General features: G+C 41.1%; 1 protein-coding gene across 1 annotated transcript in view; it reads right to left on the reverse strand.

Annotated features, from left to right (window-relative positions):
- The window catches only part of Fbxl4 (F box and leucine-rich-repeat gene 4), a 33,777-nt gene extending 9,244 nt beyond the window's left edge, over window positions 1-24,533 (reverse strand). Inside the window, exons 1-6 of the mRNA XM_080283198.1 lie at window positions 24,363-24,533; window positions 16,519-16,612; window positions 13,846-14,044; window positions 8,606-8,770; window positions 1,347-1,617; window positions 514-639 (exon numbers count right to left, since the gene is read on the reverse strand). Of these exons, the coding sequence (XP_080139324.1) occupies window positions 514-639; window positions 1,347-1,617; window positions 8,606-8,770; window positions 13,846-14,044; window positions 16,519-16,612; window positions 24,363-24,533 (1,026 nt within the window). The remainder of the gene's footprint in view (window positions 1-513; window positions 640-1,346; window positions 1,618-8,605; window positions 8,771-13,845; window positions 14,045-16,518; window positions 16,613-24,362) is intronic.
- Between the last annotated feature and the right edge of the window lie 1,206 nt (window positions 24,534-25,739).

A 25,739-nucleotide genomic window follows, 5' to 3' on the forward strand; every position in this document is an offset into this window, starting at 1 on the left:
ATAATACTTCTGTGAGAAAGCAACCACTGATTCTGTCTGCCTGTCAGCATGACTGTCTAACCCATTTGTACTAGTTTTGGAAGAAAAGCAAAAATTATTTAAACATATTCATGTACGGTATGTAATTATTCATGATTAAACAAACAAAGACTTCAATGAATTGCTACTTAATGACTTGGTACTTTTCTAGCAGCTGCACCAACTAATGCAAGGATGACATTTGTACATATTTCAATCTGGGTGAAAAATTACTTGAGCAAATTTGTTAGTAGCCTAACAATATGTTACTGTTACAATAATCAGTTCACAATTTAAGCTAGTTCAAGCACAAACCTACACACTTATTCTTTAGTGGAAAGAATCTAACTAATACAAATTATCTCCCACAATAAGGACTGATTAGATCTTCAGCTCTTATCAATCTTTATTTTAGACAACAAGAAATGCGCAGATCTAAAACATGCAAGGTATTTACATGCTTTACGATTCATGTACAAGTTTGGAATGATGTACCTTGAGGTTCAAGTTAATGTAAAGGACAGGGTCTGCAGTGTATTTATGAAGTAGACGACAGGTAAGTGACAGGCGACACACACTGCGTAAATCAAGCTGACGTAGTATGTACAATATTAGCTCCTCCTGCAACAACATGTAAAAAAAAATGAATGACATGCCACAGTCACAAATACAAATGATACAAAGAACAAAACATCTTCAAAAGACAACATTCTTCTATAACATACTTTTACACTTTTATTTTACATTACAAGAAGACAACATTCTTCTATAACATACTTTTACACTTTAATTCTACATTACCTAATATCTCACTGTCAAACAATCTCCCTGTCACTCTTTATCATTTTGCTTCCTTAACTCATCCATACAGCCTCAGAGCATTTCTCTTAATACACTTCACAACATTAGCTGCAAACTTTCTGTTCTTCCATAACTACAAAAACTTTCACAGATCCTACTACACCATATAATTTTGCTTTTACCAAATATACTACATACCAGTACACCTATACTAGTATACATCTGCATAAACAAAGTCTACTCTACATATTCACATTAACTTTGGCTAAAATTTCCATTTCTCCAAATCTGAATGCTGAGTTGTAAGAAAAGAACAATACAAGTACTGTACTGTACTTCAATATGGAGCCAGTGATAAGGAAGACCTACAGAAAAAAATGTAGAGCTGTAGTACTGCCTTGCTCTACCAAAAAGCTTAAGGAAATAAGCTGCAAAAGGTTGATAATCTCTGCCAAGTTATGGTGGATGAACTATAGTTGATTTTGTTTGTGCATGTTCCCCCCACCCCTACCTATACACATTCTTACCGGCAAGAGGTCAAAGTAGCCACCACTAGTCCCCTCCTCCTGTACTTCCTCACAGACCTTCTTCTCTTCAATGCTCTTCTCATGATCCCTCTCCTCTGCCTTCTCTTCCCTCACAAGCTCTTCCATGGCCTCTTCCTCCTCCTCCTTGTCATTATCATCATCATCATCATCATCATCTCCCTCATCATCTTCCTCCTCCACAATGATGAGCTTCAGCAGGTTTTCTTCACATAAAAGGAACTGAGCTCCTGCCACAATATCATCCTCACTCCTGAAGACATGACCTTGAGGTATTTACAGTACATCTATCAAAATATTTGCTGAGCTATTCAGTAATGTCAAAAAACTGACATTCACTCCTCCTAAATAAAATTAAACACAAGAGGTCTGTGATACCAACTCTGACGTACGGAAGTGAAGCTTGGACGTTGTTGGAAGGACACAAGTCAAGAGTGAGAGCAGTGGAAATGAGTTATTTAAGAGGAGCCTGTGGAGTCACATGGAGAGACAGGCTGACAAATGAGGATATAAAGAAGTGTTGTGGTGTGGATGTGGATGTGATAGGAAGCGTTATGAGAAACACACTGAGGTGGTTTGGCCATGTGGAGAGGATGGAGGGTGAAAAACTGACGAAGAGAGTGTATGTGAGTGAGGTGGAGGGGGAGAAGAGGGAGGTGGAGGCCGAGGATGAGATGGAGGGATGGGGTGGAGAGGTATATGAGAGAGGGGGGTGTGAGTTGGGAGCAGGGCAGTGAAATGGCGGGGGACGGTGACGTGGAGGCGATTTGTTTGTGGCCACCCCAAACGGGATTGAGGCGTCTGGCAAGAGATAGATAGACTTCAATTACTTGACCTCCCTATAATTTTCATTCTTTCTTTTCAAAAACTAGGCTTTCACACTTGCACAGTAAAATTTTTAAGTATCTTTGCATCTGCTATTCTATATCAGATTCCTCCTTTTTAACACCACTAACATTACCCATCAGAGTAATGAAGCTTAAAACAATATCCATTAGGCCCTTCAATATGATATCTATTGATAACTGGTTCTGCCATCACCAATTTCATTTAGCTTAGGGTAGCCTTCTCAATGGAAAAGGGTTTACCAGGTACCTGGTAAATCTATCTATCTATCTATCTATTGCCTGATGCCATAATCCCATTAGGGGTGGCCATTTGACTCTGAGTTATTTGTTTTACAGGAAGGGGCACTAACCCTCCACCAACCCACTTGATGACATGTAGGGAGCATGTAATTGTTTGGTTATATGGTTATCACCCAGCGTTGTAAATGGTTTCTTGGCTTACAGGAAACCATGAGGCTTGTCACTCAATGTAAAGCCACCTGTAAAGGAAAGAAAAGCAATAAGAAGTGACAGGAAAGATGGGAGAAACAGGAAGAGAGGAAGGCAGGCACAGAAAAAGAATGATAAAGGCTGAGGAAGAAGTAGGCAGCACTACATCAAGTGAGTGGATACTAAGGCATAAATCAAAGTGAAGTTCAGGTGTATTCCACTGCATTTCTCCTGTAAACACTTGCAGACACCAAACTACTGCTCTTCTACATCTCTAAAGCAGTCCTAGCCTCTCTCTTCATTTTCTGGAGACTGACAATCAATACCTAACATAAATTGTTTAAAATGGAAGTCTGGTGATAGGTGGTGGTGACCATCATCCACTTACGTGATGTAGTGCTGTCTACTTTTTCTTTCACCTTTATCATTCTTTTTCTGTACTTGCCTCTCTTCCTATTTCTCCCATCCTTTCTGCCACTTTTAACCCTTTCACATCGGGTGGCACATCAACGTGCCACCAAGGAAATGTCTATAGTCATCAGGTGGCACATATACATTTTCTGGACTTTTTATATTTACGTGCCAGTATTGGAGGCCCAATAGTGGTTCAGTATCAGGAAGTGGCAAGACCGAAAAGCTGCCATCAAGGGAGGACTATTTCATTGTCTATTATTTTCATCACGTATGAGAAGTATTGTGAGGCAAGTGATATGAGATGTTTTGCTGCCGTGGCAGCTTACTTGGATCTGATGGAAACACGGTCTAATAACTCAGATTATGTTGCCAGACGAAAGTGAGAGTGAAACTGAAAGTGCTAATTAACAAAAAAAGCTTTTATTTTATCATTATGCCGAATGGCATACCTCTGGCAGTGGAGGAGCTCAAGCACCACAGGTTTTGACAGTTCACCATACAGGTAATTATTATTTTTTTTACATCATGTTAGACATCATTTTACTCAGGAAATTATGGTCTATTTTTCTGGTGTGGAATATTTCATCAAAACAATTATCTTTATATATCTCAAAACCCTGTGTGTGGGACATCCAACCAAAAAAATACACCCAAAGTGAATGGGTTAATTACTCTTCTTTCCACTTAATATGGCTCTACTCTAAGTAACAAGGCTTTTGGTTTTCTGTAAACCATGCAACCATTTACAATGCTGTGTGGTAACCAGATAACTATATGACAGAGAGATGTGGAGCCTACTAAGGTGCCCCTGTTCACTGCATGCATAAATGCAAATGCAGATTCCATCTGAAAGCCAAGCCTCCACACTCTTCCCCAAACCTCACTGTAGCGAGGCACTGTCCTCCACTGGAGAACATCCGTTAGCTGCACAGGACAGCCTTGCAAGAACAGTTGCTTACCTGCTGTTCATGGGTCTGCTTGTCCAGATACATCAGGTTTACTCAACAACAACAACAATAAAAACAATGGGGGTTTGGCACCTTGTCCTAATTTAGGGGATGGGGCCATGTCAGTAATATACCAGTGATGCATTTACTGCATTAACCAAGCTACATAAGCATATCGTTTCATTTCTAAAGGCTCCAACATGTTTGCCTTGGTTATCTTATGGCGACTCTCCATGCTGCTCAATCTCTGGCAACCTCCCTATTCAGTCCCTTATCCCTGAGGTCACATTCAATGACCTCATCCCAGGTCTTTTTCAGCCTACCTATTGCAACCCTACCCTTAACATTAATACTTCTCACTTTCTGCACCCAACTGTCATTCTCCATCCTCTCCACATGCCTAAACCATCTCAAGCTACCTCTCCTCATCACAACACCAATACACTTCGGTCCCATCCTACCTCTGAACGTTTCCACCATAAACATAGGACCGCCAGACCTCACACTCAAGAACGCACTGCACATCCACCTAATCACTGTCATTTCTGTATGTCAGAGCCTGCGAATATCATCTTCCTTTACTGCCCAGGTCTCACTGCCATACAGCATTACACTCCTAACACATGCTGCATACAAAGGTCCTTTTGCACAGACGGAGAGCCCTCTCATTGTCAAGAGAGGCGGCAGCTCCCTGAACTTCTCCCAACCACTCCTCACTCTAGCCACTGAGCTAGCTCCAACCCCACCTCCAGCACATAACATGTCTCCCAAACAACAAAACTCTTCCACACACTTGAGAGACTCACCAGCAAGATCAAACCTTTCAAGCCTGACAGTTTCCACAGGGTTGCCCAAACGTACCGCACACGTGAAATTACCATTATCTCGCAGTCTACGTCTAATACCACTACATCTCTTATGCACCCACTTATCAAACGCTGCACAAAATGGAATCACTTCCCACACTCACGTGGCTAACCGCACATGGCCACTCTCCCTCTTCTCTGATAGTACTACCACCAGCTCTAGATACCATCACCCTTGTTTTAGCTGCATTTACCCTCAAGCCCTTGTGCCCCATACCATCTCCCCACTTCCTAAATCTTTCCTCCACCTCCCTTTCATTTTCTGTAGTCAACACCAAATTAACAGCATACGACATCTCCCACGCGAGTCCATTTCTGGAGTCACGTGAGAGGGCTTCAAGCACCATGATAAACAACACTGGCTCAAGACTAGCCCCTGATGCACACCAGCATTCATGGAAAACTCAGCATTCATATCTCCATTCACTCTTACCTGGGTGCAAGCACCCACATATATAGCCATAACCACTCTAACCAGTCACTCTTTGATCCCAAGCTTTCTCACTGGTCACAACATCACCTCCTTAGGGACTCTGTCAAAGCCCTTCTCCAAATCAACAAAAGCAAAGTACAGATCCCTTTCCTTTCCTATCTATTTTTCCTGAAGCTGTCGAACAATGAAATGTGACATCAGTGGTTCCTTTGCATGGCTTAAACCCAAACTGCATCTCATCAGTATTCACTCTTTCTCTAATCATACCTCCTAGAACTCCCACCATTACCTTCATTATCTGGTCCAAAAGCTTTATGCCTCTATAATTTCTATAATTTCCTCTTTCAAAAGAATCGTCCTTCCCCTTGTACACATTTACAATCCCACTCTTCAGCCAATCATCTGGGAAAACACACTCATACACCATCATCATCATTATCATCATCATCATCCAGACCTACTTTCCCACGCTACGGCAGGGTGAGGAGCAGCAACATCCAGGCAGCCTATGATTGCCCAGTTCAATGGGCCACACTTTCATTCACTCATCATTCAAGCCCACGGAATCCTGGCTCCATCAGACAGGCCAAAAAAATTTCACCACATTCCGTAGCTCCACATATACCTATCTGACAGAGTCAATCCGAAAACTATCACCTTAAAAAGGGGGTGCCAAATCCCTGGTTATGCGCTTCTCCACACAAAATTCACCAAGCCAGCTTGGTCTCTTGCCAGTCTCTTAGCCTCACCAACTTCCATTCCTCTCTTCCTTACACACTCATCCACCATATCCCTTCATCTTGTTCTTGGCCTACCTTGCCTCCTCCCTCCTTCAAATTTGCTCAGATATACCTTTTTCACCACTTTATTGTCATCCATTTTCTCCACATGACCAAACCATTTCAGTACACTCTCTTCGATTCTGGTGTCCAGACTCCACAGACTTCCTCACTCCACATCTTTCACGAATCAAATTATTCCATATCCTACTCACTCTCTGTACTCCACATACACTCCTCAGCAGTCCTATCGCCTCTGCTCTTACTCCTGACTTTTCATTTTCATGCCACACCATAGTCTTACATCCGTATATTAAAGCTGGCATTAACACTCCTTCTTGTAAGCCCCATGCAGCTGCAACATTCAAGCCTCTGCATTTTATCACGGCCTCCATAGCACCAGCTACTTTCCTTCCTTGTGTCACTCTACTTTCCACTTCATTTGCACATTTTCCTCTCTTTTCTGTCACTGTACCCAGTATCTGAACTCTCTCACCAATTCAGGTCTCTCTCCATTCACTGTAACATCACACTGGAAGTCACCTTCTCTCTCAATAATCATCACTTTACTCTTTTCTACATTTACTCTCAAAGCACGATGCTCACAGACATCTACAAAACTCTGCACTAGTGTACCATGCTCTTATTCGGTATTTGCAAGTAGCACTGCATCATCAGCATACAACAAATTTTAGATATTCCATCCATCGCCATTCATTACCAAAGCCATCCCTCTCTCCAATACTCTTGGTTTTACTTTTCTCATCATCTCATCCATGTATATAGTGAGCAACCATAGGGAAATCACATATATAATCATATTTATCAAGTTGGTAAGTGGGGGTGCTCACCATCCACTCACTCGAAGTAGTGCTGCTGTCATGTGTCTGCCCTTCCCTCTCCTCCATCCTTCTTTCCTTCCATCCTCTTCTGTCTTTCTTTCCTTCATTCTTTCCTCTTCCTTCTGCATGTGGGTGACTTTACATTGTGTGACAAGCCAAATGGTTTCCTGTATACAGTACCAGGAAACCATTTACTATGCTGGGTGGTAACCATATGGCCAAATTTTGGCACCTGGTGGTTTAGTGAGTAATTACAGTGCTCCAATCAGATTGAGCCAGTGAAGGTTTATATCCATGGGGTGCTTGGGGTTTATTGTTCATTCAATGTCACTCAGGGATGAGTGGGGCTGGTCACTCACATCTTAAATGTCAGGACCAACTTGCCTAGCCCCAGGCTCCTATGCTCCTCATGGGACAATGTGGGATTGGATGATGAATGAATGATGAATGATTATCAAGTTGGTAACTAACCTACTCCTATATCTCTTGAGGCTTTCTGCATTTCAGCTGTCAACCCAGACACATCTGCTGCTTTCCCCACCTCCATCCTGCCCATTGCCCTATTCACAGTTGCAGCATCAATCAACGGCCAAGGCCAAACACTGGATCCCCTGGCTCCAAACCTTCTCAGTTCCAGTCACACTCCTCATTCAACAACCGATTATTAAGCCTTCTCCAGGCATTCACCACTACCTTTCCTTCATTATTCTTCACATACAGCTCACCTATGACATCCCTGTTTTCCCTCTTCATCTGATTTGCCACCTTAAACATCACATTCTTCTCTTCCACATATTTAGGTTATCCAGCAAAAGCCTCTGAAACTCAAATTTTGCCCTGTAAACCTCTTTTCTAGCCCTATGCTTGGCAGCCAAATATTTCTCTTTGTTACCAGTTACCACCCCTTTTCCATTCCATGTCATCTTTATTAATTTCATTATGGTGAAGTCAAGAATTAGTGGTAGATGGCAGGGCTCACCATCCATTTGTTTGATGTAGTGCTGGTCAGATGACTGCCCTTCCCTCTCTACCTTCCTTCTTTCCTTCATTCCTCTTCTGTCTTTCTTTCCTTCATTCCTTCCTCTTCTTTCTGCCTGTGGGTGCCTCTACACTGAGTGACAAGCCAAATGGTTTCCTGTACACCAGGAAACCATTTACTACACTGGGTGGTAATCATATAACCAAATTATGGAGCTTGGTGGTTTAGTGGGTACAATAATAAACATGCTCCAATCAGATTGAGCCTAGGCAGGTTTATATCTAAGGGGTGGTTGGGGTTTACTGCTCATGTAATGCAACTCAAGGATGAGTGAGGTTGGTCACCCTCATCTTAAATGTCTGAACCAAATTGCCTAGCCCAGGGCTCCAACACTCCTCATGGGGTAACACAGGATTAGATGATGGATGGATGGATAGATGGATGAAGTCAAGAAAAAAATGGGGCAATGTTATGGATATATATTTTGACCTCATGGTGTGCCTTGAGATATATATATATATATATATATATATATATATATATATATATACAGTACTGTACAGTATTTTGATCTCATGCAGTACCATTATAAACTAATGTCAAAACTTCACTTATATTAAGAAGATGCGAGGCATCTAAAACAACCACAGTTAGGTTAAAACAACTAATAAACTAAAAGAAAACAGAAAAACACCACAACTCACCTGGCTGAGTGTATGCCAAGCCTCAAGACACAGTCAGTGATGGAGGGGGGATGGTGGGATGGAGGTGCTGGTCTAATTGAGGAGTGAGTTGAACCCACCAATAATACAGCATCTAATGCAGAGTAATAACTGTGGCGGGCCTGGTCAAATTCTACTCGCAGCATGCTGATAAAAGAAGGGGGAAAAAATATTAGAAATATACATCATATAATTCTCACAGTTTACATAACCTATCAACACTGTCAATTAAGGCAGTACTTCACCACAGTAACACTGATGCATGATGCTACAATCACTCCTCTATTTTTGTAGCAACATAACAAATAGCTCACAAACATTCCACTCTGCCCTCCCCCAATGCCCAGATTTCTGCAGCACACCGAGCTCAAGTCCCAAAGAGCTTAGTGTTACAACAGCAACAACAAAAACAATTGCAAGGTTCCTTCTCTGGACCTCATCCTGAAGTTCCTTTGGGCTTCCTGTAAAGGTTTTCCAGTATATGTTTAAGTCTGCACAGCACTTGACCCAACTACTCTCATGCACGCTCTATATGTGTTCAAACCACTTCTATCTTCCCAAACACAGTCTCACTAACACTTAGACCTATATCAAAATGAGTCTGCAGTCATTTTAACTGCAGTCTGCTCCAAGCAGCAGACATCTTCATCCCCTAGTACCCATATTTCACCACCAAAAAACATTACATTTCTCTCTTTCCTAGCATAAAGACAGAGAAAACTTCCTTCACTGCAAACAGGAGAAACAGCTCTATAAAAGTCTTCTAACCACATCTGTCTTGCAACTGAGCTATTTCCTGCACCATTCCTGCACAAAATATAATACAGTAACAAAGATGCAAAATTCATTAAAAAAAAATAAATAAAACCTATATCCTCTATGGTAATTGTGCTCATTTAATTTCAAACCAATTTAGGACCACCAGCTTTGAAAGAAAATACAGTAAACTCTCAAATATCCGGCATGATTCAGCCAAGCCCTACACCAAATACTGTAATGAGAAAAGCCGGATATTGCATCGTAGCCCCCATTGGGTCAATTTGGCACTGAGCCAGATATTGCGTTACTATCCGTCTTGACCCTCTATCCTAAAAACTTTCCCATAAATAAAACATGAAAATTGGCCATAAAATACAATAAAGTAATGATACAACACAGTACAGTAATACAGTGCAGGCTGGCAACCGTTTTCGAGCCAATTGATACACCATGACACAAAAAATTGCATAGAACCGCCAGTTATGTCCTGTTTCAGAGCCAGATATTGCATAATTTCACCGAATATTACTTTAATAAAGCTAAGCCAGCAGCGCTGGATATTGTGTTGGTCGGATATTGTGACAATGGATAAATGAGAGTCTACTGTACTATACTGACTTTCTATTACCTAGTCATCAACATCATCATCCGGATCTCCTTTCCCACCTAGGGCAGGGTGAGGAGTAGCAGTGTCCTGACAGCCTAAGTTTGCCCAATTCAATGGGCCACACTTCCATTCACTCATCATTCAAGCCCATTGAATCCTGGCTCCATCAGATAAGCCAAAAAAATTTCACCAAGTTCTGTAGCTTCACATATACCTATCTACAGTAATAGAGTCAATCCGCACGCTGTCACCTTAAAAAACGGGTGCCAAATCACTAGTTATGCCCTTCTCTGCACAAAATTCATCCAGCCACCTCAGTCTCTTCTCAGTTCCTTAGCCTCACCAACTTCCACACCTCTCTTCCTTACACACTCATCCACCATATCCCTCCACCTTCTTCTTGGCCTATCTCGCCTCTTCCCTCCGTCAAATTTGCACAGATATACCTTTTTCACCACTCTATTGTCATCCATTCTCTCCACATACCATACCATCTCAGTACACTCTCTTCGATTCTGGTGTCCACAGACTTCCTCACTCCACATCTTTCACGAATCACATAATTCTGTATCCTATTCACTCTCCGTACTGCCTTACATTCCTCACCAGTCCCATCTCCACTGCTCTTACTCTTGACTTTTCATTTTCATGCCAAACCATAGTCTCACATTCTTATGTTAAAGTTGGCACTAACATCCCTTAATGTATGCCTCATGCAGCTGCAGCACTCAAGCCTCTGTTTTTTATCAAGGCTTTCATAGCACCAGCTATTTTCCTTCCTTGTGTCACTCTACTTTCCACTGCATTTACACATTTTCCTCTCTTTTCTATCACTGTACCCAGATATTTGAACTCTCTCACCAATTCTAGTCTCTCTCCATTCACACTGACATCACACTGGGAGTCACCTTCTCTCTCAATAATCGGGTCACCTTCTCCCTCAATAACCATCCCTTTATTCTTTTCTACATTTACTCTCAAAGCACGATGCTCACAGACATCTACAAAACTATGCAGTAGTCTACCAAGCTCTTGTCCGGTATTTGCAAGTTGCAGTGCATCATTAGCATACAACAAATTTTAGATAATCCATCCATCACCATTCATTACTAATGCCATCCCTCTCATTACTCAAGTTTTTACTTCTCTCATCACCCCATCAACATATATATTGAACAACCACGGGGACATCACACAACCTTGTCGCATGCCCACACTGATCGTGAACCATTCACTTAGATACCCATTTACCTTTACACAAGCCTCACTACCATCATAAAAACTCTTGATGACACCTAGCAGCTTACCATCTACACCGAACATGTGCAAAACCTTCCAAAATCCTTCTCTGTCTACTTTGTTGTATGCTTTTTCCAGATCCATAAATGCCATGAACGCCTTATAGTCCTTCTCACACGCCTTCTCCACTACCTGCCTTACTGCAAATATTTGATCTAAACATCCTCTGCCACTCCTAAAGCAACCCTGTTTGTCACTCACTAGGACTTCTGGTCTTTCTCTCTTATTTCTCTATAATAATTCTTCCATATACCTTTCCTACCACACTCAGTAGACTTATACCATGATAATTCTTACACTCACTTCGCTCACCTTTATTTCTGTACAGGGGTACAATCACTGCCTTTTTTCCACTCTACAGGCACAGTTTCACTCATCCATGCCTTCTTACATATCTCCAACATGAACTTCATTCAGCTCTCTCCACTACGCTTAATCATCTCTGAATACACCTCGCCAACCCCAGCTGCTTTCCCATTTTACAGCAGCTTCACAGCATTCTTCACCTCTGTGAGTGTCACATTTCCTGGCACTGCAAACCTTCTCTGTACACTCCCCAAAACCAATCATGTTAACAGTAGCTTTGCTCTCTCCATTCCAATTCATCATTTTCAAAATATTCTTTCCATCTGGTCCTTACTTCATCCCCATGGGTTAATAATCTACCACTACCATCCTTCACACTTTCACATTTTTCCACTGTCATTTCTACATTTCCACACCTCTTCTGAGAATAACTTCCTATTTTTAGAGTGATTTGCATTCATTTTTCTTCCTAGATCATCATTTACCTCCTCCATTTTCCTCTTCACTAGTCTCTTTACGTGCTTCTTAATCTCAATATATTCATTTCTTATTTCAAATGAACCCCATGTGCTGTATCCACTCAAGCCACTTCTTCCTCTTTCCCACCACTGCTCTTTTAACCTCTTCATCCTACCATGCCAAACGTTTCTTCTTTGTTGTTACTCTTGCCACACCACACACTGCTTTAGCATTCCTTGCTAAACAATCCCTATATACATTGCACAAGCTGTCTAGATCCATTTCATTCCAATTCACTGATTCTAACTCCTCCCCTGCTTTGGCTCTGTATTCTTCAGCCATTTTTTTGATCCTCAGCTTCTCAACTTTCAGTCTCTCTCCCTGACAGCTCCTCTCTCTCTTGGTCCACCTCAACCCTCTCAGCTCGATCTTGCATACCACAATCACATGATCTGACAAACCTCCACATTGTCCTCTCACTGCCCTTGTATCAGCAACACTACCCACCATCCATTTCTCTACAAGCATGTAATCAATCAGGCTCCTTTCAACAAGATTTCCATATCCTCTATACCACATACTGTATATTTATGTGCACCTTTGTGCTTGAAGTATGAATTACAGATGCACAACCTCCTTTCCTGACACATGTCCTTCAGTTGATTCCCATTATCATTCTCTCCTGGTATTCCATTATTACCCATTATATCATATCACCATTAGTCCATTACTCACTCAATGTAGCGCTGCTCTCGGATGCCTGCCCCTTCCTTTCTTCCATCATTCCTTCCTCTTCTGTCTTTTTTTCCTTCATTCTATCCTCTTCCTTCCATCTATGGGTGACTCTACACTGAGTGACATGCCAAACTGTTTCCTGTACATCAGGAAACCATATGCCACGCTGGATGGTAACCATATAACCAAATTATGGCACCTGGTGGTTTGATGGGTAATTGAGGCACTCCAATTGAATTAAGTCAGTGCAGGTTTATATCTATCGGGTGGTTGGGGTCTGTTGCTTGCATGATGCCACTCAGGGATGAGTGAGGCTGGTCATGCTCACCTTAAATGTCAGGACCAACTTGCCTAGCCCTGGACTCCTACACTCCTCATGGGGCAACACTGGATTTGATGATGAATGAATAAAGGAAGATCATTCACATGACCAGTGCCTACTCTACCATTCAAAGTACCTATTACAATCACTTTATAACTTCTGGGCACTTCTCCTACTGAATAGAGAGAGAGAGAGAGAGAACCAAATGACATAATCATCTACTTAAAATCAGGTAGCTTATCAGTTATCATGATCATCATCTTGCCCTACATTACTGTAAAACTGTATGACTAATAAATCAGAAAAACAAGCCATATGCCTTCATTTCCACTTTGAATCCCCCAAGTTTCTAATGGTGGAATCTGTGCCTTGCTGGGAACTCCTGAATATGTCTCCCCACCTCACATAAAAATGGAGATGAGGTTACAATGATGTGCACAAGCAATCATTTCAAAAACTGTCATTCTCAGTATATTCTCAGTATGACCTTTTGTCCTTCGAAAACAGAGTTCAGTTTATCTCAATGAACTTGACATTTTATCTTGGGCTCATCTTTTGAAAGAAGTTTTTTAAAATATAACATTTCATAAATTCTGCACACAGGTACATGTGCGTGCATGTACTACACTGCATATCCAAACACATGAAAGTATTCAGGGAGGGTATCTTGTCTCTTGGAACCCCAGCCTCTAGATCTGACCATACTCTCAAATCTGGCATTACTTCTCAACTTACTTGACCAGCTTGTGCAGTTGATATATGGGTGGTGAGAAGATGCGTGCAGCTGCTCTTAACCCAGTTTGTGACTCCCCAGCCCACAGCAGGCACCATCCTCGTCCCTCAAGGCTGCCCCACACCCGCACAACAGCACCAGGATTATATGTCTCGTAGAAATCCACACGAATGGGGTATACTGGGTACTCATACTTCAGATCTGGTTGTAGAGTTAGGAAATACCAAAATTCTTATGATATGTCACCTACATTACAGTAATGGCAATGGCTAGAGACAGCAGAAGAAACTTAAAAGTGTCATACTGATAAGGGTTGAAAAAAAAAATGCAGACGGGGGTCTTGTTGGAGGGGAGTTTGTTTATCAGTGGGATATTTCCCTCAAATACTGAACATCCTCAATGGTAACCTCCAATTTTAAAAAATAAATAAATAAATAAAAAATAAAGAAAAATTAACAAACATCTTTCATAACAAGTTATCCTTCAACAAATATTTTTGTACTGACAATTGTAGGTAAACACAGAAAAGAGAATTCTGTGGCCAAGCAGCAATAAGACTGGGATTTCTGGTTAATTAGGATTAACCTCTCTAGCCCATGGATGTCTTTCAATTTATTCTGCTTAACATCAGATGATTTTAATCAGCCAAGAAAGGCCTTGATTGTTAAAGTGATTAATGATGGCTATATCTAACCTCTTCCATTCAAAAATTATATCCTAATGTGAATAAACTGTCTGAAGAAAACAAAAATAAAATATTAAATGCATTAATGACTTGAAGGGTTAAGGCACTGACTGATAAGACTCTTTATTCATTCCTCATAATCATGATCATCCAATCCTAAGTAAGAAACAAAGTTCAGAGATACAGACAGCTTCAACACAACAATTTAACTTTCATTCTGAGGACATAGTTCTGATTCTATTCTTGCTGTCTACTAAACAATTTTCTTCAGCTTCGTTGGGACTTTCTGAACTGAAGGGGTGTGATATAATTTTCATTAATCCTTTCATTACTACTGATTCCTCAAAAGTTGCAGATCTCTCAAAAGTTGTTTGTCATAAGAAAGCAAGAATAAAGCACTGATACTGCCAGGCTGACGGGGGTTAAGTGCAATGGTCCACAAAAGGCAGTGTTGTGGAAGTCGAGACAGTGGGTGTTGACGTCAGGCATGGCAGTTATGAGGCTTCACCTGTTGCCCTCTTCCTGGTGATGTATTTGCACAAATGTTTGCCCACCAGGAAGGACTAACTACATGCTCTCATAAATCAAAAGGCCATGCTACTGACAAAAGAAAAATTCAGAATAATTGTGCAATTCTATTGATGAATTTGGCCCATTTTCCTCTATTATCCTGGTTCTGCACTACACACACACACACACACACACACACACACACACACACACTAAAATACCATGAAGTTTAAACTATGCGCTCTTATACTGCAAGTCAAAATGCCAAGACACTGACACAAAATTTCTATAAGCTTGTGCAGCTATACCATATAATACAGGTATGATGATGATTATGATAAAATCTCCTAAAATGTACTTCTGCAACACATATTTAGCAAATATATGATGATCTAGTATCAATTAGGTGTGCTGTAGATATTTATTTATTATTATTATTTTTTAAGCCTTTGCACGTACTTTGATGCATCAGCCTCCCTGGTGGCACCTCTCCATGCAACAAGATAAAAGGCACCATCTCTGCTCAACCCTTGAACCCTGAGGTCATTTTATAGGACTGATACAGTACCAAGTCTTCTTAGATCAACTTCTTGGCATTTTATCCTCCACTTTTAGTGTCACTCACCTTTCCACCCTCATTACTCTGCACATATTTATACAGGTATAGAATAAATCTGAAGAAAGAATATAAAAATGATACCAGATATATGCATAAAGGTGTATTTCAAATACTGTACTGTAAAGAATTATGTGTGTGCATATACAGTACATATATATATATATATATATATATATATACAGCGAGGTTGGATGGTGAGGAATTGGAAAATGTGAGTACGTTTAAGTACCTGGGTAGTGTGATGAGTAAGGATGGAGGTTTGGAGGGTGAAGTGCTTGAAAGGGTACAGCAGGAAAGAAAGGTTGCTGGTTCCTTGAAAGCAGTGATAAGAAGCAGGGAAGTGAGCAGGGAAGTGAAAAGTTACTACATGACAGTATTGTGATACCAACTCTAACATATGGAAGTGAAGCTTGGACGTTGCTGGAAGGACACAAGTCAAGAGTGAGAGCAGTGGAAATGAGTTATTTAAAAGGAGCCTGTGGAGTCACATGGAGAGACAGGCTGACAAATGAGAATATAAAGGAGCGTTGTGATGTGGATGTGGATGTGATAGGAAGCGTTAGGAGGAATACACTGAGGTGGTTTGGCCATGTGGAGAGGATCGAGGGTGAAAGACTGACGAAGAGAGTGTATGTGAGGTGGAAGGGGGAAGAGGGAGGGGGAGGCCGAGGATGAGATGGAGGGATGGGGTGGAGAGGTATATGAGAGAGGGGGGTGTGAGTTGGGAGCGGGGCAGTGAAATGGCGGGGGACAGGGTGATGTGGAGGCAATTTGTTTGTGGCCACCCCGAACGGGATTGAGGTGTCTGGCAATGGATAGATAGATATATATATACATATATATATATATACATAAACTCACCAATAAAGTCGACGGTGGGAGGAAGGAGGGGCCTGGGATCTTCTACTGGATTAGGGGCCGACTCACAACTGCACCACCACCTGCCATAGCTCCGCTGCACAGATGACATGAAAAAGTTACAATTCTCAATCTCTCATTCCAATGACATACATTATATTTTATTCTCGATATGTACATGTGGACTGAATGGAGATGAGAAGAAAATGGAAAGTGGCTGACTGGGAAAGGGTATGTGAGTGAGCTGGAAGCATAGAGGGGAAGGGGAGACCAAGGATGAGATCAATGAATGGGATGGTGAGGGAGATGAGTGAGGGTGGTGTGAGTTTGAGAGGGGGCAGCTTGATGGCAGAGGACAGACTGACATGGAGGCAATTTGTTTGTGGCCACTCATCCCAGGATTAAGGACTCTGGTTATAGACAGATAGATAAAATGATATACTGTACTATCTACGATATGGGTATTTCTAAACTCTTCTGGTAAAGGAAGGGTTAATGATGGCTATACAGTATCCACCCCATCCAGTTTGAAAAGTCCCTTCTCAGCTGAATAAAATCATCTATAGATACTAAGAGCAATATGAAAAAGTATGTCACTGGATTCAAGAGATAAACAGTATTTTCTGAGTGAAGAACACATTTTTACTGTCTATCAAATACAAATGGCGAAAAGGTAATGACTGACAGGGAATAAGCAAACTGTATTAATAATAATACCATACATATTATACTGTTCTAGAAAGAGGTAATGACAGACAGGATGTTAAAGAAGCTAGTCTGGTTGTGAAAGATAAAAATGGCAAATTACTAATGGAGAGGGGAGAAAAAGTTAGCAGATGGAGAGAACACTTTAACAAATTGCAGAACATAAAGAATAAAAGTAATGCATGTATAAGTGGCCGGAAAATGGCTGGGAGAAGAAGGGATGTGAGAAGAGAGAAAGAAATCAGTGGGATGGAAGTTGTGGAAGCAATGAAGAAAGTCAAAATGGGGAAAGCCCCAGGAATTGATGGAGTGTGTGGTGAAATGCTGAGGCATAGGGGAGAGATAGCAGTAGAATGGATGTGCAAGTTGTGCAGATTGGCCTGGGAGGAAGGTAAAGTTCCGGAGTATTGGAAGTCAGGTATAATTATTCCCCTGTACAAAAAAAAGGGGAAAAAGAAGGGTGTGGCAATCACAGGGGCATTTGTCTTCTTAGTGTAATAGAAAAGTATATGGTAGGATACTTATTGACAGAGTTAGGGAAATAACAGAGAAATAAGTTGGAGAAGAACAAGGTTTTAGGAAGGAAAGAGGTTGTGTAGATCAGATACTCATTCTTAGGTCTTTAGCAGAAAAGCATCCAGGGAAGGGAAAGAAGTTACATGTGGCCTTCATGAATTTGGAGAAAGCATACAACCAGGTGGATAGACAAGGATTGTGGAAAGTATTAAGAATATATGGAGTAAATGGGAAGTTGCTGAATGCCATGAAGAGTATATATGAGGGTGTTAAGGCTGCAGTGCATGTGGACAGTGAATTGAGTGAATTTTTCTATTTGAAGATTGGATTGAAACAGGGATGTGTCATGTTTCCAAGGTTGTTCAATCTGTATAAGAATGGGGTTATAAAAGAGATACAAGGTAGGGCAGTGGATGCTGAATGGCCCTAACAAGAGACAGCAGTGCATGGAAACTCCCTGTACTGTTGTTTGCTGATGATACTATATTATTAGGTGAAGATGAAAGGGAGCTGCAAGGCTTGGTGAATGAGTTTGGGAGTGTGTGTAAGAAATGGAATCTAAAGGTGAATGTAGGGAAGAGTAAAGTTATGGTTTTCGAAAGAAATGAAGTCAGTGAATGTACAGTGTGGATGGATGAGGAGGAAATAGAATATGTGAGTCCGTATAGGTAATTGGGTAGTGTGATGAGTAAGGATGGAAGGTTAGAGGGTGAACTGCTTGAAAGGGTGCAACAAGGAAGAAAGATTCCTGGTTCTTTGAAAGCAGTGATAAGAAACAGGGAAGTGAGCATGGAAGTGAAAAAGTTACTGCATAACAGTATTGTGATACCAACTCTAACATATGGAAGTGATGCTTGGACCTTGTTGGAGGGACACAATTCAAGAGTGAGGGGAGTGGAAATGAGATATTTGAGAAGAGTATGTGGAGTCACATGGAGAGACAGACTGGCAAATGAGGAACTGAAGGAGCGTTGTGGTGTGGATGTGGATGTGATACGAAGTGTTAGGAGAAACACACTGAGGTGGTCTGGCCATGTGGAGAGGATACAGAGCAAGAGACTGACAAGGAGAGTGTATGTGAGTGAGGTGGAAGGGGGAGCAGAGGAAGGGAGAGGCCAAGGATGGGATGCAGGGATTGAGTACAGAGGTATATAAGAGAGGGGGGTGTGAGCTGGGAGCAGAGCAGTGAAATGGTAGGGGACAAGGCAACATAGAAGGGATTTGTTTGTGGCCACCCCTTACGGGATGATGACGTCTGGCATTAGATAGACAGATATTTATACTGTATGTCTGAGGGCATTACGAAGTATAAGTCAACAAAAAAATATTATTAGGCATGATTTTTTTTAAAATTATAATATGATCACAGTACAGTAGCTATTCAGTACAATCTTTATGATATAAAATTATATCACTAACAGAGAAAGAATATTTTCCCCTACTTCTCTACTGTATGCTGCTGATGCTTCATTTATAATCTATTTTCAAAAACACACTCTGTTAAGATGATGACCGACCAGTAGCTATATTCTGCCACTACACATAGCTACTGTATCATCATCACTATCATCATCAACCAAACATCTCTTCCCACTGGTGGGAGCGATCCAAAAACAGCAAATGGAAAGTACCGTACTGTACTGCAACTGGAGAATTATCATGAGAAGATGCTGGACTTACCACAGAGTTATCCATTCATTCATCAATCTTGTCTTCAAAATTCTCCACTCCATCTCACAGTCATACAAATACAGTAAGTGCTTCATAATGGCTACTGGACAGAACCACTGCATTTACAGCCGGGATAAAAGAAATGCAAACCTTGTTATGTACCTCTGCATATATACAACATTTATGGCAGCAAACCTTCGCAAAAACAAACCCTGACATGGTGAATATCGGATTTAACAAATGCTACAAGATCCACCAAACAATCCATCGGCTATACCGAACAATGTTCGTTTAATGGGGCACATCATGCAAGCCTTCCAAATGCTTCTGAGTTCACCAGACAATTTCTCTGCTACAACGTACAAAATCCGCTAAATGTGGAGCCACATAATACTGTATACAATACTGGTCAACGTGTAAAAGGACATCGGATTACCGTAAAGGATAGCGTTACCATGCAACACTTCCACAGTGAGCAACTTTGTAGCCTGAATGGCATCATGGGTTGTTTTTCCATTTGTTTATGGCCATAACGAAACTAAACAGGCATACTCTGGACCTTTCCACTTCGTGTATACATGTATCTGGGATATTGGGTTAAGATGGTTATGATTGTATTTTAAGACTACTGAAGTCAGACTTACCAAACAAATTATTTACAGATCCTGTCATTACCTGCAATTTAAAGGCCCCTCTCTTGCTCTCTCTCTCTCTCTCTCTCTTCAGCACATATATGATGTAATCTCTCAAGCAGCATTCATGACCTAACATAATATAAAATACCAATACATTTTATATATATATATATATATATATATATATATATATATATATATATATATATATATATATATATATATGTATATGTATGTATATATATATATATATATATATATATATATATATATATATATATATATATATATATATATATATATATATATATATATATATATATATATATATATATATATATATATATATATATATATAAGAGGTGAGACAGGCTGTGGCACAAAAGAAGAAAGCATACAATGAATGGATGAGAAATAGGGGTGTGGAATAAGTTGAGAGGTGGAAGAGAGAGTTATATGTGGAAAGAAAGAGAGAGGTGAAAAGATTAGTAAGAGAGTAAGAAGAGAGTGGATGAGGAATTTGGAAGGAATTTGAGTGTAAAGTGGAGGGACTGTAAGAAAATGTTCTGGAGAGAAGTGAAAAGAGTAAGACAGGGTGGAAGTGAAGTAAGCAGGGGAGTGAAAGATAAAAGTGGTAGATTCCTAGTGGAGAAGGGAGAAAAAGTGAACAGATGGAGAGAACACTTTAAGGAATTGTTGAACGTAGAGGATGGAAGTAATGCGAGTATAAGTGGCTGGGGAATGGCTGGGAGAAGGAGGGAGGTGAGAAGACAGGAAGAAATCAGTAGGATAGAAGTTGTGGAAGCAATGAAGAAAGTTAAAACGGGGAAAGCCCCAGGAATTGATGGAGTGTGTGGTGAAATGCTGAAGCATGGGGGTGAGATAGTAGTAGAATGGATGTGGAAGATGTGCAGATTGGCCTGGGAGGAAGGTAGAGTCCCGGAGGATTGGAAGTCAGGTATAATTATTCCCTTGTACAAAGGAAAAGGGGAAAAAGAAGTGTGTGGTAATCATAGGGGTATTTGTCTTCTTAGTATAATAGGAAAAGTGTATAGTAGGATACTTATAGACAGAGTTAGAGAAAGAACAGAGAAATTAGTTGGAGAAGAACAGGGAGGCTTTAGGAAGGGAAGAGGTTGTGTAGATCAGATATTCATTCTTAGATCTTTAGTGGAAAAGTTTCTAGAGAAGGGAAAGAAGTTGTATGCGGCTTTCATGGATTTGGAGAAAGCATATGACAGGGTGGATAGACAAGGATTGTGGAAAGTGTTAAGAATATATGGAGTAGATGGGAAGTTGTTGAATGCTGTGAAGAGTATGTACGATGGTGCGAAGGCTGCAGTGCGTGTGGATGGTGAACTAAGTGAATTTTTCTCTTTGAAAGTTGGTTTGAAACAGGGATGTGTCATGTCTCCATGGTTGTTAAATCTGTACATGGATGGGGTAATAAAAGAGGTACAAGGTAGGGTAGTGGATGTTGGAGTGGCCCTGGTGAGAGAGGATAGTGTTTGGAAACTCTCTGTACTGTTGTTTGCAGATGATACTGTGTTGTTGAGTGAAGATGAAGGGAAGCTGCAAGGCTTGGTGGATGAGTTTGGTAGAGTGTGTAACAAACGGAATCTAAAGGTGAATGTAGGGAAGAGTAAAGTGATGGTCTTTGAGAGAGGTGAGGTTAGTGAATGTACAGCGAGGTTGGATGGTGAGGAATTGGAAAATGTGAGTACGTTTAAGTACTTGGGTAGTGTGATGAGTAAGGATGGAGGTTTGGAGGGTGAAGTGCTTGAAAGGGTACAGCAGGGAAGAAAGGTTGCTGGTTCTTTGAAAGCAGTGATAAGAAACAGGGAAGTGAGCATGGAAGTGAAAAAGTTACTACGACAGTATTGTGATACCAACTCTAACGTACGGAAGTGAAGCTTGGGCATTGTTGGAAGGACACAAGTCAAGAGTGAGAGCAGTGGAAATGAGTTATTTAAGAGGAGCCTGTGGAGTCACGTGGAGAGACAGGCTGACGAATGAAGATATAAAGGAGCGTTGTGGTGTGGATGTGGATGTGATAGGAAGCGTTATGAGAAACACACTGAGGTGGTTTGGCCATGTGGAGAGGATGGAGGGTGAAAGACTGACGAAGAGAGTGTATGTGAGTGAGGTGGAGGGGGGAAGAGGGAGGGGGAGGCCGAGGATGAGATGGAGGGATGGGGTGGAGAGGTATATGAGAGAGGGGGGTGTGAGTTGGGAGCAGGGCAGTGAAATGGCGGGGGACAGGGCGACTTGGAGGCGATTTGTTTGTAGCCACCCCAAACGGGATTGAGGCGTCTGGCAATAGATAGATAGATAGAAATATATAAATATATATATATATATATATATATATATATATATATATATATATATATATATATATCCAAATGGTTTCCTGTAAGCCAAGAAACCATTTACAACACTGGGTGGTAACCATATAACCAAATCATACGTCCTCCCTACGTGTCAACAAGTGGGTTGGTGGAGGGTTAGTGCCCCTCCCTGTAAAACAGTAACTCAGAGTCAAATAGCCACCCCTTACGGGATTATGGCGTCTGGCAATAGATAGATAGATAAACAATATATATATATATATATATATATATATATATATATATATATATATACTGTATATGAAAATAATGAGAGAGTTCAAATACCTGGGTACAGTAACAGAAAAGAGAGGTAAATGTGCAAAAGAAGTGGAAAGCAGAGTGACACAAGGAAGGAAGGTAGCTGGTGCTATGAAGGCCTTGATAAAAAACAGAGGCTTGAAGGCTGCAGCTGTGTGAGGCTTTCATGTAGGAGTGTTAGTTCCAAAATTGACATACGAATGTGAGACTATGGCGTGGCACAAAAATGAAAAGTCAAGAGTGAAAGCAGTGGAGATGGGACTGCTGAGGAATGTATGTGGAGTACAGAGAGTGGATAGGATAGGAAATAATGTGATTCATGAAATATGCAGAGTGAGGAAGTCTGTGGACACCAGAATTGAAGAGGGTGTACTAAGATGGTATGGTCACATGGAGGGAATGGATAACAACAGAGCAGGCCAAGGAGAAGGTGGAGGGATATGGTGGATGAGTGTGTAAGGAAGAGAAGAATGGAAGTCGGTGAGGCTAGGGGACTGACAAGAGATCGAGCTGGCTGGATGAATGTTGTAAGAAGAAATGCACGATCAGGGATTTGCCATCCATTTTTAACCCGCTGCGTCCCGACTGATTTTTCACCATTGACCCCCCCCCCCCCAATCCCGGCAGATTTTTTAAAAGTTTTTTTTTGGCTAAAACCTCCGCTTTTTATGAGAAACATTGGAAAATGCCCATAAAAGTGCTCAGCTGGGCTTAAAATTGCATTATACAGGTGTCCCTTTGAATACCTGGTAGTCTTCTGTGGGCCATGCTCCAGAGAAAATGATTTCTAGGGGAGGAGTAACTATTCCAAAGCACTCATAAAAGGTTAGATTTTTATTTATTTGGTACGAATTTATACGTAGTACAAGAGTATATTGGTTTTCAGACAAACAGTATAGGCGATATAAGTGTTGTTTCACTCACCAAACACATCAACATAACTCCCCTTCCTTTACAATGTTACTGCCTCATCACTTCTGCTTCTTTCTTCCTCTGGATTGTTTCTTCCTTTGTCCTCCACCTAGGGAATAATTTTCGCCTTGAATTTCGTCATTGGTGAGACCGTGGCGTGACATGTCTTTACTAGTCAGGGCACTGCTAACAGGTGAGTTGCCGAGAAAATGACATGCAGTGGAGGAGGGGGGGGGGGTTAGGCAGGGCTAGGCAATATCCCTGTCTGACAAGGGGCAGAGGAAGGTCTCCCACATATGCATACCAAAAATCAACCGCGAAGCTTGAAAAATGTGCAAATGATGGACCTCACAATTGCAAAACGTATGGATATGTCATCGGGTGTCACCGTGAGAAAACGTGGGAATGTTTCCATATGTCGCCAGGACGCCTCTGGTTAACGTGACAGCATTCGGACTGACTCTATCAGATAAGTTTATGTGAAGCTACAGAATGTGATTAAAGTTTTTAGCATATCAGATAAAGCCAGGATTCTGGGGACTTGAATGATGAGTGAATGGATGGATGGTCCATTGGAGTGGGCAAAATTGGGCTGTCTAGACATTGCTACTCCTCACCCTGCCCTTGGGTGGGAAAGTAGGTCCAGTTGATGATGATTTTATATATACTGAGTGTGTATGTATATATATATATATATATATATATATATATATATATATATGTATATACACAACAAAACTGAAAATACAACACAAACCAGGCAGTAAGCAGCAGAGAAGTCACCATAATCTGGATAAAGAGTAGGCTTGCCAATGACATTGTTAGCCACATAGGAGATGGATCCATCACTGCCATACTGTGAGCTGAAATCGGTCACTTCACGAACGTACTGATCCAACACACAGTGTGTTTTGTTCATCCGTGCCATGCTTCCTGTAGCTATGCTGTGTGCATAAAATCAAGACCTGTTAGTAGGGTCAACATTAATTATTATTTTGCAATTATTATTATGCAACTGAAAACAATTACTAGGTAATCAATAGCTACTGGATAAGTGGAATACCTATTTCAACCACATTCCCTCAACCACCTTACTTCTTTTCACTCAGTGTAGGGTGGTTGGGGGGTGAATTCCCCGAGCTAGGACCAATGGACCATATAGCTCTGCAAGACCAGGAGAAATCCTCTGCAAGACCGCTACATCTCTCGTCAGAAATACACTACCCTGGTGTGGGCTTGAACTACCAAACCTATAGTTATGAAGCACAAGTGCTACCAGTGAACTATTCTGGCCCCCTGCATGATGGTTGGTGATGGCAACCATAATCTACTCACCTGATGTAGTGCTACTTCTTCCTTCCTTCCCCTTTGTCATTTTTTTTTTTTGTCTGTCCTCCTTTCTTCCCATTTCTCCAATTTGCTCTTCTATTACTCTTCTTTCCCTTCCAGGCAGATTAACAATAAATAACAAGCCTAATGGTTTCCTGTAAGCCAGGAAACCATTTACAGCGCTAGGTGGTAACCATATAACTAACCCATACGTATTCCTTACATGTCAACCTGTGGGTTGGTTGAGGGTTAATGCCCCTTCCTGCAAAACAACTAAATCACATGGCCACCTATTATGGGATTATGGGGTCTGGCTATAAATGAGAGATGTAGATACAGACAGGTAGTTTCAACACCACACCCATACTCATTCTCCTTTCCTTCACTGCAAAAAACAACTAAGTATATAAATAATGTACGGTACATGGCCTTCTGTAATAAACCACTTGTGTCTTCCATTGATAACAGCAGCAACAGACCAAAGCAGGATATTATATACACTTTACCACAATAACACAGCTAAAATTAACATAATATGGCTCAGTCAGTACTCATGATGTCAGCTAAGTGAGAAGAGGAAGTTGGACTGGTATGCGTTATGTACAGCAAAGTGGAAAGTGGTAACATGAGTGTGATGGTGGACTGTTCACTAATGTTTAGTTGTTTGTAACCTTGACTGTACCACAGTTATGTTAATGGGACATTGAAACTCTTTTCTTGCCTGTTACCCATATGAATACTTGATGAATTTTACCAAAATCCGGTAGTGTCAAGTTCATAATCCCGAAGTATGGTACTTTTTAAG

This window comes from Coenobita brevimanus, chromosome 96, assembly GCF_032717465.1.
Source record: "Coenobita brevimanus isolate Jiangsu-jjx chromosome 96, ASM3271746v2, whole genome shotgun sequence".
Classification (NCBI taxonomy): domain Eukaryota; kingdom Metazoa; phylum Arthropoda; class Malacostraca; order Decapoda; family Coenobitidae; genus Coenobita; species Coenobita brevimanus.